The sequence below is a fragment of the Sapajus apella genome, unplaced genomic scaffold, assembly GCF_009761245.1.
Source record: "Sapajus apella isolate SASKATOON/1434 unplaced genomic scaffold, GSC_monkey_1.0 scaffold15, whole genome shotgun sequence".
Taxonomy (NCBI): Eukaryota; Metazoa; Chordata; class Mammalia; order Primates; family Cebidae; genus Sapajus; species Sapajus apella.
The window spans coordinates 19,821,671-19,839,955 of record NW_022436955.1 but is presented as its reverse complement, the minus strand read 5'-3'; the positions used below and the strand labels follow the sequence as shown (position 1 = coordinate 19,839,955).

The window sequence follows — 18,285 nt, the reverse complement described above, 5'->3', positions numbered from 1 at the left end:
TATATATATAAATTTATATATAAAATTTTATATATATATATTATATATATATATGAGAGAATATGCTGTCACATTGTCAGGGTGATATGCTTTAAAAGTTTTTGTGTTAATTCTGCAATTTAAAGTTATTACTAATCACTTTTACTTCATTAATCTAATATTTTAAAAAAGCACAACTGAAAATGTAATCTTTAGTTGATGGAAGCATTTTAAAATAATTTACTATGCAAATACTCCCTTTATTAAGCCTTAAGACAATACAAAATATATATACTTCTAGTGTTAATTGCAAGTTTTTTTCTGCTTTTTTCATGAACCTTTCTAGAAGCAGTGATATGTCCAAGAAGTGAAGAAAAATGACATTTACTCAAACATGTTCAGAAGTCTCTAGTGATTACAAGTGGCTATTTTCAAGCTTGATAATATTCATTATTATGCATGTTAGCAATTAATCTTTGAATGCAATGCTTCAGTGAAATTGTCAATTATTTATTTAATTTTTAAAATAAATAATAAATAAGCAGTGAAATTTAATCCCTGCTCCAAGGAAGCAGAGAATTTAGGAAGATTCTAAAGACAATCCAGTACAAACAGTAAATCACCCCATTGTCCTCAGGATTCAGCGCCTGGCACTTGGAGCATGCACAAATTCATTGCAGTTTCTACAATGCTAAATATTCTCCATCATTATTAATAACAAGAAGACCCAAAGAAGAGCTCATTCATGCTTCATATTACCTCCAATTACTGCAGAGTCACTTTTGATTGCATTAGCAAGGGGCTCTCTGTCATCGATTGTTCCAGAATGATCTACAGTTAAAGCACAACAAAGGGGGAAGGTGATAGAGGCAGGCAAAAAGAAGAAATTTTGAAAAAATCATAAATGTTTTAAACCAGAAAGAATTATGGAGGTGAACGTGGGATCTCTGTTATTTTCAATTTCAGCAGTGTCAATGGTGTTGACCCTCATAAATAAGAAATTGAACATCTAGAAAAGAAATAGGAAAGAGATCTAAAAGCCAAACAAATAAAACCAACTTTAAGAAGCCATCTTGAGAAGGTAGCCTGAGAGCAACATGAGTTTTCTAAATTCCATGGGCAAGCTGGGTTTGTGACTGAGTAGAGTAAGAACCCTAAGTCACCTGCAAATGAGTGTGTCCTTTCCCTTGATGTGGCATCCGTGCCAGCCTGGGCCACACAGCTGGACTCGGTCACGTGTCCTGTAACAGTGACAGGGTCTGGATGGCTGGGGTACAGAGCTGCCTTCAGAGGGGCCACATGACTCAGCTGCACTGCAGAGAGGCAGCCTGTGAAGCCCTGCCCACCTGCCAGTGCAGTCTCCTGGTCTACATCGCCGTGTTCTGCAAATCCAAAAAAACACCAAAATGTTAATAGTGAAAATCGGAAACAGGGAATGACACAGAAATGGAGGATTCTGAATTTGTTAAGGCAATAGCAAGAAATATAACGCTATCAAATTCCTCTTCAATTTTGTCTTTACTAAAAAGATAAAAACCATTAGTCTTTCACAACTATTGGTAGGTTTCCCATTTAATGAAGTCAAGTTTTTAAGCATGGATTATTAAAAATGATATGGTAAGCTCTCCAGAAACAAAGCATAAGAATGGATGAGGTTAAGAAGTAATGAGGGTGTCATAATATTTTTAATTTAAAAATAGATTACTGCAACGTATTTATGTTAGGGTTTATAGTCAGTATCAAGAGGTGCATCCTAGATTTGAAAACAAATTCAGTACAGTTTTCAAAATTTATGCCATGAAAGTAACAGAAACTAGAGAGAAAATTGAGCCTTTGGATTTCTGTTATCAGTTCCCCAACCTGATAATTTGTTCTGGCTGAAAGTTTTCTGATGCTTTGTGACCTCACCCAAACACACCAGGAGGATGATACTATCATGCAGTGGAGGCCAGACCTTGAAGTCTCTCCATAATTACTCATGTACAGCCATAAAACCCTTCATACCCATTGCCTTTTCTTCCTGTTTCAGTGACAACCTGTCACTGAGACAGAAATATTCATGCCTTCCAAAGCCAGATAATCTCTCCCTCCTATTAATGAGAATTTAGTTAGTATGAGACTCTTGTGGAACAGAGAACTGTTGTAATGCTAGAATATTAATTCTAGCATTATTCCTAATGCTATATAATATATTCCTAATATAAATTCCTAATTTGCATTAGGAATATATTATACACACTCCTTGCTTGGCAAGCATAAAATCTAAACAAAAGAAATTTATTGAAGAGCTTAAAGTCTCAAATGTCATCAAAATACAGTGCATCCATCCACCCAGTATGATAAAAACAAATAGCACAACTATTGATATGGTTTGGCTCCATCTAAACCTCATCTTGAATTGTAATCCCATAATTCCCATGTGCCAAGGGAGGGACCCAGTGGGAGGTGACTGGATCATGGAGGCAGTTTCCCCCGTGCTATTATTGTATCTCATGAGATCTGATAGTATTATAAGTATTTGGAAGTTCTTCCTTTTTTCTTCTCTCTCCTGCTCCCATGTGAAGAAGGTTTTTGCTTCCCCTTCCCCTTTGCCTTCCGCCATGATTATAAGTTTCCTGAGGCCTCTCCAGCCATGCGGAACTGTGTTGATTAAACCTCTTTCCTTTATAAACTACCCAGTCTCAGGAAGCTCTTTATAGCAGTGTGAGAATGGACTTACAGAACTATTCTCCCTTGCACTGTATATAGGTAGGGAAAGACAAAACGTGCACGTTAGTCTTTCTTTTGAAAATACAATAATATAGATGTGTATATTCAGGGCAACTTGAATCTATGCTCCCAGGAAAATTAAGCTAAATTAAAAGTACAAACAATGCAATAGATATTAAGAATATATGAGTGCATATTATGTGCTAGCCGGTGTTCTAAAAGATTTGCATGCTACTGATAAAACTTTACAATAGACTTGTAACTGGAACAAGTCACACAGATGGAACAGTTAAGTTCAGAATTTTAACAATTCACCTGAGGTTACACAGTTTGTTGGCATTACTGGACCTCTGGCCTACTATATTCCAAATCATGAGCTAGCTTCTTTTGTTTATAAACCACTCTCTGGTTGAGATACTCTTTCCTTTAGTCTGCTTTGAGTTACTGCAGTGCCTTTTGTTTATTTATTTATTTAAATCATTTTTTCTTGAGAGCTGGACTTTAACTGACCCTGGGCATCTGAGCTCTATTTTTTTTTTTTTTAACAGTTTCTCTCTGTCACCCAAGCTGGAGTGCAGTGGCATGATTTCAGCTCCCTGCAATTTTTACCTCCCAGCTTCAAGAGATTCTCATACTTCAGTCTCCTGAGTAGCTGGGATTACAGGCATGCACCACCACACCTGGCTGAATTTTTTGTATTTTTAGTACAGATGGGGTTTTTCCATGTTGGTCAGGCTGGTCTCTAGTGATCCTCCTGCTTCAGCCTCCCAAAGTTGCTGAGATTAGAGGCGTGAGCCAGTGTGCCTGGCCAGGTATATGTAAGTCTTTAAAGAATTTTGGAGGGCTCCATTTTCATTCGTGTTTTCTATGTAATAATAAAAATCCTGATTGAATGTTTAGTATTATGAGTTTCATCCTCTCTAAAAAGAAAATGGAAAATTAGAGACATTATATCACTTTCTTGTGGTGGGAGACCTGGTAGTGAGCCATGTTCTGACCCACCTGGCTCTTCCTCACTACCCAGAGATGGCACTGAGGTAGCATCACTCTACAGCTTCCACACAAAACTGTGAGCTCCTCAAACAAAAAGATGACTGCCAACATCCAGCGTAATGTCATTGCATAAGAAGCAGTTCATCAGTATGTATGGAACCAAAGAAATCACTTAGTCTACCTTAGCAGTCATTCATTTGAATGTATGTTCATTTAAACACACATATATATGTGAAAGGGACAACATTCTTGATTTGGAGTGTTTTGTTTTTTTTTACCTTAATGAGAAATTAAAAAGGAAATATACCCTCATAGGAGCATAATTGGGACAGTGCTTTTCACATTTCTTCTGCAAGGTTAAAATGTTGAATAAAATTTCCATAGACCTTTAAAATGTCTTCCTTTTTCAGCCCCTCCCCGCCAGACAAGATTTACTTCTCTGGTACTAATCTGATATGAAATACATTTTTAAACCTCCACACTTACAAATTGAAAAATTTTACCTATTTCAAAATCACTGTACAAAAAAATGAACTACTAAAACTCAAAATAGACACATGGTCAGTTAATATTCATCCTTTTAAGAGCTAATGAAACATGACACAAATGTCCTGCAACTTGAGTATTTTACATGTTGCGGGGGAAGAGAGAGAGACAGTAAACATAGAAACAAAAATCAAATGAGAATTTTACAGGCTGATAATGCTATGAAGAAAACAAATTAGACAATGTGATGGTTGTAACTGGAACAGAAAATTACCTTGATGGATTAGGTTCTATTTTGTGTTTATTTTAAGGGTGACATTTTTTGCAGCCCTATTCCCTTAGTACACTATGGATATTACTCCAGCATCTTCTGGCTGTATTACTTCTTCTTCAGAAATTGTAAGATTCCCTGTGATTGTGGAATTTTCATCAGATTTCTCCTAAGTGTGTATCTTATCTCAATATTCTGCATAGAACATGATAAGCCCTTTCAATCTGCAGACACAAACTTTTTATTTAGCTTGGATAAGTTCATATATTGTGCACACACTACTGTTTGACTTCATCCTTTTTATTCTCTTAGAATGTCAATTTTTCACATCAGGTCTCCTTTATATATTCTCAAAATTCATTTTATTTCCCTCCTGATTTCTATTATTTTGGACTTATATCTATGTGGGCAAAATACTTCATTCACTTGATCTTCCAGGTGCAAATTCAAGTAGCAAAAAAGATCCTTTCCTTTTAAATTTTTTAGTTTTCGGGAGAAAACATATTTTTAGCTCCTCAAGGTCTTTTTGTTGCTTTATAAGAATTTCCTTAAAGTACTCTTACTAAGTCTCATTCATGTCATTGTCTGTCTCCTTGAATGGCTTCATTTTGATAGAAAATCATTTTGGTTTAGTTTTCTTTTTTTAAATTTTTTTAAAATTGTACTTTAGGTTCTGGGGTACATGTGGAGATCATGCAGGATTGCTGCATAGCTACACACATGGCAACGTGGTTTGCTGGCTCCATCCCCCCATCACCTACATCTGGCATTTCTCCCCATGTTATCCCTCCCCGACCTCCCCACCCCTCTGCTGTCCGTCCCTTGGTACCCCCCCAACAGATCCCAATGTGTGATGCTCCCCTCCCTGTGACCATGTGTTCTCATTGTTCGACATCCACCTATGAGTGAGAACATGTGGTGTTCGATTTTCCGTTCTTGTGTCAGTTTGCTGAGAATGATGGTTTCTAGATTCATCCATGTCCCTACAAAGGACACAAACTTATCATTTTTTATGGCTGCATAGAATTCCATGGTGTATATGTGCCACAGTTTCCTCGTCTAGTCTATCGTCGATGGGCATTCGGGTTGGTTCCAGGTCTTTGCTATTGTAAACAGTGCTGCTATGAACATACATGTGCATGTGTCTTGATAATAGAAAGATTTATAGTACTTTGGGTATATATCCAGTAATAGGATTGCTGCGTCAAATGGAATTTCTATTTCTAGGTCCTTGAGGAAGCGCCACACTGTCTTCCACAATGGTTGAACTAGTTTACACTCCCACCAACAGTGTAAAAGTGTTCCTATTTCTCCACATCCTCTCCAGCATCTGTTGTCTCCATATTTTTAAATGATCACCATTCTAACGGGCATGAGGTGGAATCTCAGTGTGGTCTTCTCCTTTTAATGATGTTGAATGCTTTTAGGTCTGGAGTTGGTTTGTTAGTTGACTTTTTAATCTGCTTCCCTGGTGCCACTGACCACCTTAGGTGGCTCACACCCAGGACACGTAGACGGTGTGGTGGTCTGGGTGGACCAGGAAAAGAGCTGCAGGCCACAGCCCTGTTAGCAAACCTCTCTTCACCCAGCCTTAGGACAGAGAGGGCATGGCAAATCTCAGGTCCTCTCAGTGTCTTGAAAAACATAGAAAACGGGCACATTAATATTTTCTACTGCTGATCTTTCCCCATGGGCCCCAGGGACCTCTGTAAGGCAAACAATCCCCAAGATCCAAACAATTCAACTCCCCCCTCCGCCCGACTCCATGAGAGTCTTCTAGGCTGGCCCTTGGGCATTCTTCCAACCCAACAGGTAGGAAGCCCCACAAAAGCCTCCTCCCAGGTTCCCTCCAGGATCCTCTTGCCTGTCCGCCTGCACCAACAACTCATTTCAGAAGCGTCAATGGGGTAGAACCCGAATTAGAAGTAGAGGGAAACTACAAGAAACTCAGCAGCCATCCTCCCATAAGTGACTCAAAACAAAATTAACTGCTATATTAAGTTGCTCATAAGCAAAGTTGGCCTTATAAATACATAGCATCAGATATCTGCTTTGACAATTGTGCTTATAACCCAATGGGCAAAAACATAAGTTTTTCCTGTTACCTGACTCCTGAAAAGCCAATGCAGTGTAATGAGTCAGACAGGGTAGGTGGAGGGAGAAATTGATGACAAATGTCTCCAGCGTCACAGAAATCTGGATAAAACAATCATGTTTTAGACATTTCTTGTCATAATAATCTTTAAATGACTCAGATTTCTGGGTGTTTGTGCCTGTTAAAAAGTAACCTTCAAGTGTATTTTCCAACAAAGGGAATGAATTCTGTATATATAAAGAAGAAACCTTTTAACAAAAGGCCTACAAGAAAAATGGAGTATTGAAAAATTAGAATTTGGTGAAGTGCCCTTCTATGACAGAGAAACTGTTTTTTGAAAGATATAAAAATACATTTAAAAACAATTACAAGGAGTGCTTTATGAAATTTCTTGTGGCATAAACAAAAAAATAAAAACTCAGAAAATGAAGTACTTTGTATGTCCTATCTATGAGAAGGAGTCATTTAAGAAGAAAGATCTCAATGTCTTTAATCCATAAACAAGGCTTGCCAAAAAAAAGGGGGGGGGGAGGCAATGAATCAAGAGAGCCAGGGCTAGAACTGAACAATGCAGTTTTACTGTTTTATGCAATTCCACCAGGGACTCAACACAAAAAGGGTTAGTGGGAAAGTAAAATGGCAAAGCAGACAAAAAAAAAACTATGTGGATAAAGAGGCAGTTTATCATAAAAGGTATTTGTTTGCCAACCAAACCTACTGTACTGAGATGTAAACTTGAAAGCCTGATGAAGGCACAAGCTATCTTACAGGGACAGGTACTCCCTTTTGCTTTCAGCATAACCTGTCTCAAGTGTCACTTTACAAGACATATGTAAAAGTCTCAGTGTCCTTAAGTGATCTAATTAAACTTTCTTTTGTACCCCTTTGGCTTTGAAGCTGGTTTTACTTAAAATATCCTTGAGATGGAAGATTGTCTCTAAAGCTCTTCTGAGGAGATTGAGTAGACATCCTCTTCTCTCAGACCACACACTTTATTTACATCTGGGCTAAATCGCCACTGCAGAAACCTGAGTGTGCTTCCTGAGCTCTGCAGACTCAAAAGAGATAAATGATCCCTATGGGTCATCGCCTCTAAATATACCAAAGCTACTATCAGAACGAGTGAAAATGATCTCCAGGCTTTTAGAAAACTTCTCTATCATAAAAATGAACAGAGCTCAACTTAATTTTACAATGGGTTTTGGAGATAAAAGCAAATGTAGCACATCCTATTAATGATGGAGAAATGTCAACCAAGTTAATCTGATGCAACCCGGTTTTTCCCACTACCATCATGAATTATCAACACGTTATTGTTAGTGTTCCTGTGCCATTAGGTATTTGACACAAAAAGTAACAAATAGTAATAAGAAATTTCATTCAACTTTTGAGTAGTGATTTTTTTCAGTCATTTTTACAGTGTGTTAAGTTATATCATTATTCAAAATGTGGGCATATTTTCCCATGAGAGGTTTTATACAACTTTAATAAGATTATGTAAATATCTTAACTGAGATCTTTGTTTTCCCCATGTGGTGGAATTGTGATAAGTAATAGCTTAATGAATTGGCAAAAAAACTTTATAGCTGTATATTTCCTTTAATTAATTGCATCCTAGAGAGATTTCTTTTTATATAACTTTCTAGTAAATATTTATCTTAAGGAAGCTGATTGACAACTAATTCACTTTGGCATTGGAACTTACATACATTGTGAACAAAGTAAAGACATGACATCAGACTGTCGGCCTTTTTACAGGGAATATCAGAAAGGAAATGCTTTTTTCCCCATCCTCTAGTACTAATTACTACAGATGAGGATGAACTATAGCAGCAATTTTTCACTCCAATCACCATTAACATGCATTACAAGCAGGTATCAAGCAAGGGGGATAATTTTTATGCAATAATATTAAACTGTACTATGATGGCACGAGAATCAACTCTAACACCCCATTACATTTAACAGACAATGCTAATAGAATTCAAATTTCTCTGCTCTGATTCTGATTAGTCCTTTGAAATATGATCACATTCAGTTTCACCAACCTTTTGGGCACCTGGGGCCGGTTTCAAGGAAGATGATTTTTCCACAGATGGGAGTGGAGAGGGGAGTGGTTTCAGGATGATTCAAGTGCATTATATTTATTGTGCACTTAACTTTCTATTATGACACATTGTAAATATAATGAAACAATCACACAATTAGCCACAATGTAGAATCCGTGGGACACCTGAGCTTGTTTTCCTGCACTGGACGGTTCCATCTGGGGATGATGGACGATGGTGACAGATCATTAGGCATTAGATTCTCATAAGGAGTATACAACATACAACCGATATCCCTCGCATGTGAGGTTCACAATAGGGTCCTAATTCCTATGAGAATCTAATGCTGTGGCTGATCTGACAGGAGGCAGAGCTCAGGTGTTAATGCAAGTGATGGGGAGTGGCTGTAAATACAGATGAAGCTTCACTTGCTTGCCTGCCTGACACTCATCTGCTGCTGTGCAGCCCCGTAATGGTCCATGGCCCGCGGTTTGGGAACCCCTGATCATATCGACCAACCAGCATCTTTTTCTGGCTGTGCCCTCTCTCCACCTCACAGGTTCCTTGTCCACACCCCAGCCAGTCCCTTCCTTTTTCTTCCTTCCATGGATTCCTATTCTTTAATAAACTCACTCATATATTAGCATCAGTGCCTAATCAGGGCTTTATTTTATTACTTATCCCTGGTGTGGGCAGCTTTTAAGGCATGTTAGCAATTACATGGCAGAATGAAGTATAGAAACCTAAGCCCTCTCTTCTGCACTATTATCAGTTATCAACCTACTACTACTAATAAAAGTGTGCTCCTGAATTGTATGTTAACCCTTACCGATAAAATGTAAAAAGGTCATTGATTCTCAAAAAAAAAAAAGAAAAAAAATCCCTTTCTCTATTTTTTTTTTTTTAGATGGAGTCTCGCTTCGCTCAGGCTGGAGTGCAATGGCACAATCTCGACTCACTGCAACCTCCACCTCCCGGGTTCAAGCAATTCTCCTCCCTCAGCCTCTCAAGTAGCTGGGACTACAGGTACACACCACTGCACTGGCTAATTTTTTGTGTTTTAGTAGACACGGGTTTAACCGTATTGCCCAGGCTAATCTCGAACTACTGAGCTCGGGCAATCCCCTGCCTCAGCCTCCTAAAGTGTTGGGATTATAGGCATGAGCCACTGCCTCTGGCCCATCCCTTTCTCTTTTTTAATTTAGAAATTCTTATTTTATCATTGCAAGAAGGTTTCTAGATTTGAGGCACCTGAAAAAACATCATTTTGGATTTGTGACTCTTGCTTTTAACATTTGGTATGTTTTTAAGTGCAAGTAGAATTCCATGTGTTATTGTGCTTGGATGCCAAATAAAAAGCCTTGCATGTGACATTACTGTCAGAGGAATACATGTGCCCATCCCACCGGGACCACATGCTCATGACTATACATGCTTCTGACAAAAATCCCAACTTCCACATCATCATTTGTTCTACTATTAAAATCAGGTAATGTGTTTCTTTCAACAACATGAATGTTCTTTGCATGGCTATTTTAAAGGCATGTTTTTAAACATGTTTGGAACATGACTCCTCTGATCTATTTTCATGTATTATGATTAAGAGAATACGTTTCTAGGTATGATTGGTTCAATACAATATGGTTAACCCTCTGGAATCAACTAAAGCCTTCTCAAGAAGGAAGTCATGCTATGCATTGAAGACCGTCTATGACATTTTAATTATTAAATAATTTAAAAATCAATGAAACTGACGCATTTTTAAAGGATTGTAAGATAGATTTTGTTTTGACTTTTCTTGCTCTAACTTGTACTTTCCTTAAAAACATGCTTCTAAAATAACCAATCTATTATTTTGAAAGTCATTTCATGATATATTTATAAAATCACAGTGCCCTAAATTTACCTAGGTCACCTTTTGCCTCATCTCTGAGCACTGAAGCTTACATAAAGAATTCCTGACACACTGTAGATTTCTCTTAAAGCTCTTCAGAGGAGACTGAGTAGAGTTCCTTCTCCTTGCTGACCACACAGCTTATTTACATCTGGCCTAAATCTCCACTGCAGTAATTTGAGAGCACATCTTGGCTCTGTGGCCCCCAAAAAGAGAAATGATTATTATGGACCACCATATCTAATATAGAAAACCTACTGCTGATAAAGAGTGAAAACAATCTGTCGGTTTTTACATAAAGAAATCATAAAACTAATCTAACATATAAAAGTCTCCAGGAATAGAACTCAAGAGCTTAATTTTACAGTAAAATTTAATATAAAAAATAAATGTAAAGTAGTCTGTTGATTATGGGAGGATCTGAACTGAGCTGTTTAACTAAAACCTTGATCTTCCCACCATAGCTCTAAACTATCAATATATTATTACTGCCAAACTTATTAAACACTTCTATATTTTAACTGTAAGAGGTAGTTAGAATGTCATCATAGTACAGTTTGATGTTGTTTCTTAAAATTCAGCTACCTTTCTCAATGTCTGCTAGTAGCATTGTTAACAATGGCAGCAATTCAAAATTACCCTTAGAATCCTTTCTACATTTCAGAAATGAGTACTGGAAAAAGTCAAGAGAGGGAAAGTATTTCCTTAATTTATCTGTTTCCATCTGAAAAAGCATGGAATAGTCATATACTTAAGTCTTTTGTTGTAAGCGTAGGCAAATTACAACTCCAAAAAAAAAAAAAAAAATTGGCAATGTTTATATGTTACTCCCTAAGAAGAAAGATCCAGAAATTATAAAAACAGTAGAAGCATTTTAATATATTTTAATTTGGAGGGTAATTTGAGACTATTTTGTCTAAAGCAATACTGGTGCACATTATACTCATGTAGATACAAAGGGACATTTTGTTATGATGATTATCTAAATCCCTACTGCCATAAGCTCTGTAAGGGCAGATATAATGTCTACCTTGTTGAGTGGCATTCTCCGTTTACATGGTAGGTGATCACAAGGAATGTATTTAATATATGAATCAAGGAGTCACCCGGGCTTACAAAAATGCAAAACATATTTGATAGGTGTGGAAACATGAGAATGCAGCTCAAAGACCACCAACTACAGTGAGATTACATGACCAAGGGTCCCAACTGCTGGGCTCCAAAATCCATCCTCATGCTTCTACCAAGGCCATGATTCCCATAGGCTGCCCCCAACTAATGGAGGGTCATCCCTGGCAAACAAGGGACCCTAAGGCATTATAAGGCAGGCTCATCCCCGGAAAACAAGGGACTCCTCTGGAGGGTGACTTTAACTCAGTGGCTCCCTAAACATTTTGTTAAATCTTTCTTAGACGACACACTGGCCTAGGACATTTCCATGCTTCTGTCTGATTTTCCCTCTCTCTCTCCATCCCTTGTTGACAGAGTATTATGGACATCTAATGTTCCTGTCTGCCTTAACCAGCTCCTCCCCTTTTTCTCTTATAGAATTTTTCCCCTAATAAAGTCCTCACATGCTTAATCCTGTCTTGACAGCTGTTTCTTGGAGAACCTGGTCTAATACAGTAAGTGACTTCCAGGCAGACCAATTCTCTTTGGAAAATTAGTAACTCTACTTTTGAACAATCTTGTTGATCTATTTTACTATAATATATTGCATTAAAATACAGTACAAGGATATACTATGTAACTTTTCACTATAAATTCATATACCACACAAAATTTGACCATAAATTACCCTTTTTTTTTTTGAATTATAAATGATTAGTCCCTAGTCAAGATCCATACCTTAGGCATATGCTAAATAAATTATCGCTTGTACTTTTAGAAGAGTGAGATGACTTAGACCATAAAGTTCATTGCTCAATTTGGACTTTTACTTTTGAGCATATGTGATATGCATATCTGAATAATATAGAACTCTTGAGTAAAAGCCTTAACATCTTTAATTCAATAGGAATCTCCCTTATTCATTTACAAAAAAGAAAATGAGTATTCATATGTTGAATGTTATTCTCCTGTTTGGTTAATACAATCCTCCTTACAGGATGCAAATCAGCTTTCCAATTGTTTTACAATATATTGAATGTATTTCTACTCAAAGTGGTATAATATCTTGCACAGAAAACCTAATATTTCTTCTTGACATCTGTGAATATAGTATTAGCTTATGAATCCACTCATTAATGTCATCTACTATACTAATGTAGAGTTTAGAGGATGAGGACTCTTCCAAATCATAGTTGCACATATTTTTAATTCTGTGAATAACAATAGTTATGTGCAAAGGTAGGCTTAAGTGAGGACAGAATAAGGAGCTGAGTCTTCCATGAGCCTGATGTTCAGCAAAGATGTTTTCAGACAGACTGCCTCATTGCAGAGGTTGATGCTCCGTCCTATAATCCCTACATCTTTGCCTCATCCTAGGTCTCTCTGGGGCTCTCATCCCTTCCCCAGTTACCCACAACATACCTCCCTCAAGGCTGAAATCCACACGGAAGCAGATGGGTCCCACAGTTAAGACAGTTGAGGCTTTGTTTTTGTTGCTGCTTGTTTGTTTAGATTTTTACAACTCTCTGTGGCTTCCTAAGCTGTGTCATAGCTATTAATGAAATAAGACCCTCTAAGGTTATTTAAAAAAATAATGTTCAGAAATACCTTAATTACATATCCAAAGGTAAACAGGCAGAGCTAGTTACATACCCAGAGCTAAATAGTCTCCTAGACACTAGTGTCCTTACCTCTAGAGTAGTCTGAAATAGCTATAAATATTTCCCAATACTAAGTATGAAATAACTAAATATATTCTCTTTTGTTTTTAACAAAGGGAGAGTCTAGCTATGTTTTTGCATCTGAAGCTTAGTCTAAAGTTAATACTCACGTGCTCAGACTTTAGAGTAAACATTGTCTTATCTGTTAATTATACATCAGGGGCAAGATTTGAATCAACTTTAAAGCTACAGAATAAAGTGGAATCATTTCATGCTAAATATGTTATTGGTTATATGTGTATTCTTAGAGTAAATGATACACATGTCAGTCTTAAATAGCTGGATTTATATAATAACACTGTGAGACTCCCTTGGAATTTTTCAGTTAAGCTTCCAAATATCTAAGAAGTACTTTGCACATATTTTTTTTGTGTCCACAATAGATAGTGGAAGAACATTACAATTCACGGTATTTCCTCTGTTTGTTTGGAGAATAAGAACACATAATCTTGGTGCTCATCGTAGTACTTGAAAGCCTATAAATATTTATTTGCTGAACTATTAACCTTCTCAAGGGCCAATATTTTGATCATTTACCTATGGGTTTAATCAAACATTCTCAAGATTCTGAGATTAGGTACCGGGAACATAACGAATGATTAATTGAGGTACAAATAACTGCAAAGGTCAAAAAACAAAATTCCATTTACAATCTTGGACAAAATATTTCAAACTAGTGTCAAATACCAGATTAGGAATAAAAATTAGGCTAAAAGAAGTCCCCTCCCCACAAATAAGGTGAAACTGCAATACTCTTAATGATTTATGTATAACCGAAAAGAAAATATCTATTAAAATTCACTTTTCAATTTAGTCCTTGTTGGTAAGTGTAAAAAAATGCAAACGTATTCTGATCTTAAAATGGCAACATTACACTTCTACTCCAGTGCTGTAATTAAAGGTAATTGGTAGAAATAAATACGAATTATAAGGCATTTAGATTGCATCTGAGCAAACGTGACTACCAAGGGCAACACTGCAACAAGGCAAATAGAATCCAAATCATAACCTGAAGCACAATAACTAACGAGAAGAGATGCAATTGCATTCTTCTTCCATTTGTCAGACCTAATCTTAGTTTTGTCATCAGAGGAAAGTTTGTATATTTGGCACCTGATCAATATATGCTTTGTTATTTTTTATTATTTAATATTTTTGAAATGTGAGAATAGTATCATATTTCATCATGCTGTATTGAGGCAGGAAAGAGGCCAGGTGATGTTACCATCAAAGGAAGATGCTTCCTCATTCCATGGGAAGACCCTATTCATGGCTGTATATACCCCTACCTTGATTATCACTCACTTCATCATTAAAACAGGCAAGTGATTTCCTCTGGCATGATGAAGTCCGTGTGTGTGTCTGTGTGTTTGTAATATGAATTTTCTGATCCATTTTTAGGGGAAAGGTTGTTTCTTTTACTTACCTAACATCCTGCCCAGTACCAGGGATTTGACTGCACTGAATTCTGTGCCTGATGCCAGGTGAACTTCTCTCCTTGTATTATCGTCAATCTACAAAATTATTACACGAGATAAAAACATTCAAATGGATGGCATTTTGTTGAGGAGACAGGAAGCAAAGGAAGACAAGAGAAAAATATATATTAGGCAGTTGTTAGCATAGCCCCAAACATCGAGGAAAAAAAAAAACAAACAAACTTTAAAAATGTAACTACTTGGTTTTTCTACGTTATTTCTATACTACCCTCAGATATCAGTACACCCCACCTTCTATCCCCTTATATTTTATTTTTCTCCACTATATAAGAAATCCAAAATTGATGAAGCCAACAAAAAGATACAAAAGGTTATTTTTCACCTTAACACTTTTACTTGGTATTTTTATTTGAGGTAGGCAGCTAAGCTATCCTGTGTAGGACACCAAACAATTATTAGCACTTTTCTTCAAAAACTGGCCCATGAATAATTCCACTTTCTTTGCTGTGACTCACATCATTAACAAAAATTATTCTGACATTACAATCATTATTTTCTGATAGATTTATTACTGCATTTATCTAAAGTAAACTGGTTTCATTAGTGTAGCTATGGTCCTAGCAGTAGTACATTATGACATCATTTTCCTTCTGAGCAGAAACAAGTTAGAAAAGACTGGCATTTTAAGCATCTAGTATTAATAATATAATGAACAAAAATGTACGGCTTAAAAAGATTCTGACTATATTTGATGGTCTATCATCTACAGAAGAAGACCACTGAAAGTGTCTCTACTTCTTGTGCTCATTATCAAATTTCTGCTTGAGATCCTTCATGCTAGAGAGTCATTACAATGATTGATCCTGCTGAATTTACTATATTACCTCTATAAAGACCACTCCTTCTTCTCTGTTAATCATTATGTGGTGAAGTTGTCCATCAGCCATGTTTTTAAAATCAAAGTTAACAACATCAGGCTCTTGATATCTATTTAGCTTGTACCTGATCTGTAAACTTCCTAAAGTGGGGGAAAATAGTGATATTTTTACTAAAAATAGTACTGTGAGAATGGCTCACTTAAAAATCAGAGTCACATTTTTGTTGTTAGTTAGTCATTTTGAGGGAAAAATTGGAAGATACCTTCTTATCATAATCCCTAGGAGTCCATTTCCAAGTGAAATTGCAGTACCGTATTTTCAAAATCACAACCAAGTATGTTGCTCATAAGTACTATCTTTCCTGGAAATCTTTAATTAACTTCTCTAAAAATCAACTCAGGTTAAGCATATGCAAATCTCTGCACTCACCTCTCACTTAAAAAATAATATTAAGTGTTTCTGAAATGCCAAACCATTGTTTAATATGCAGTAATATTGTTTTTGTAATCTTTAGAAAATAAATCTCACACTCCAGAAATATAACAATTAATGAAATTATTAAAGGCAAATGTAATTTTACTAAAGATAAGAAATACACCCAAGAGGTCATGGTCATACACTTTGAAATGAAATAATGGTCAGATGAATGGTTTTAAGCCAAATCTACCATCAGAATCAGTACTATTCATTTAATTGCCTGCAGAGATGTCAATTAATTTATTTCACATGATATATTTCCATTTAACAAAGAAAATGCCCTAATATACAATAAAAGTTAAGCTCAAAATGCACAGTAAGGATAAATACACTTAAGGAATAATGTTATTTTTACTTTGGTGTTCAGTACCCTTGGGATATACTTGAATTAGTTGAAATGATATCGTCATGTTTGTATGTTTACATTCCTTATCCAGAGAATTTATTTCCAAAAGTTTTACCTTCAATCCATATATGGAAAAGAGAAAAACAGCAGTCAATGGCTTTCTATAGGAAACACATTTCCTAATAAACATGTCCTTAACACTGCATGGATATACTATTTTTTTTACCATGATAATTTTTTGAGTAAAAGTACAACTAAAAGGTCATCTTGTAGACATCTTATTATCCATTCCCTCAATGTCTCTTTGCTTTGATTTGCAGGAAATACTTATGTGCAACAAGACACCTGATTTTAAAATGAACTATAAAACAAATATTGATATTCATATGGAATAATCAAGCAACTTCTAACAGTAATAAAATATAACAAGCATTTTATATAAATGAAAATACACTGCATATGTAAAATTATCAAAATTATAAAGAGATAAAGGCATCTTAATCATTTTAAATAATCCTTTTAGATTAGACTTATAGGATAGTACTAAAAATGTAAATAGAAAAAACAGGCACACTCTGTTTTTCTGTTTGTAGCTTGAGAAGCAAGAACACAAGAAAGATCCATATTACAGAGCTAGTGTTCTAATGTAATTTTCTCTCATCTAAAAAGAACTCACCATTTTTGGCAATGATAATGGAAAGGTATTCTTTGTAAAAGGAGCTCACAAAAAGCAGCAAGCTTGGTGTTCGTGTTGTTCGGAAACTAAATTTGATCATTTCTCGGCTCAGCTTCATATCACCATGAAATGAAGCAGCGTGGGAGCTGGAGTTTTTACTTAAAAGATAATTTTCTTGAAAATTGTATATCACGGATGAGCCAGATCCAAAATATGCAGAAATCTCTGAAATAACATGTATATTTTTGGTTAAAATGTTTAAGTACAAGGATCCTGTTTTGCTTAAAATAATTGATATTTTAGTTGCTTTAAATAATAAATTGCATAGAAAGAAGAAACAACCCCAAACTAGAATTGAATAATAAAGTAAATTAATAGAGCTTTCATAATGATATTTGAAATGACTTTCTGTTAAAATGACATATAATTATGCACTAGTGTAATTTTACAGTTGAAAGTTAAACGCTTTCTTCTCTGAGTTCAAACACAAACCAGGCTTGTCTTCTATCTCCTTGATCATCAATTTTTTTATTTAAAATTCAACTCCCATCTATTATTTTGTAGATAGTACATACTAGTCTTAAATGAAGTGTATCTTAAAAGAAAACTAGGGTATCCTAGCTACAAAATAGGAAGGAAGGACATTTGAGAGACTCTCTTCTTTCCCAGGACCGACAGGCAGAAATTTTCCTTTATGTCTAAACATTTTCTCATAGTTCTTATACACTATATAAAGAAAGTTAAGTCTGGTATTAACATGGGAGGGAAAAATAGGATCAACAAACAGAACTAGCCAACCTCTTTTAAATCATTTTACAAAAGTGTAGTATTTTCCTTGTATGAGATTAATATCCCAAATTCTGTCTCTCTCCTTTCTCTCTCTCTCACACACACACCAAATATATATGTTTGAAAATGAAGAGGATGGTAGGAGAAATAACCTGTTTTAAATTCTTGAATCTGCTTCTCTCCATTACTAAAAAAAGGGCTGGTTACTACATACAAGTTGTAGATGATGTTTACTGGATCACACAGTAATTACTCCCTTGACATTTTAGGGGTTTTTATTTGTTGGTTTCATTATTTTGTTATCTATAACTTATCTTTTATATTCAATATAATATGCTCATACAGAGTAACATTTCTGGTTGCACTTAGCATGA

At 35.8% G+C, this 18,285-nt stretch overlaps 1 protein-coding gene across 2 annotated transcripts in view; it reads right to left on the bottom strand.

Annotated features, from left to right (window-relative positions):
• CNTNAP4 (contactin associated protein family member 4) overlaps positions 1–18,285 on the bottom strand; it is a 286,975-nt gene that overhangs the window by 5,864 nt on the left and 262,826 nt on the right. For both annotated transcript variants that reach the window (XM_032284501.1, XM_032284502.1), the window contains 5 exons: positions 17,123–17,347; positions 15,630–15,763; positions 14,733–14,820; positions 1,143–1,361; positions 739–810 (listed from right to left, as the gene is read on the bottom strand). In XM_032284501.1, the coding sequence (XP_032140392.1) occupies positions 739–810; positions 1,143–1,361; positions 14,733–14,820; positions 15,630–15,763; positions 17,123–17,347 (738 nt within the window). The remainder of the gene's footprint in view (positions 1–738; positions 811–1,142; positions 1,362–14,732; positions 14,821–15,629; positions 15,764–17,122; positions 17,348–18,285) is intronic.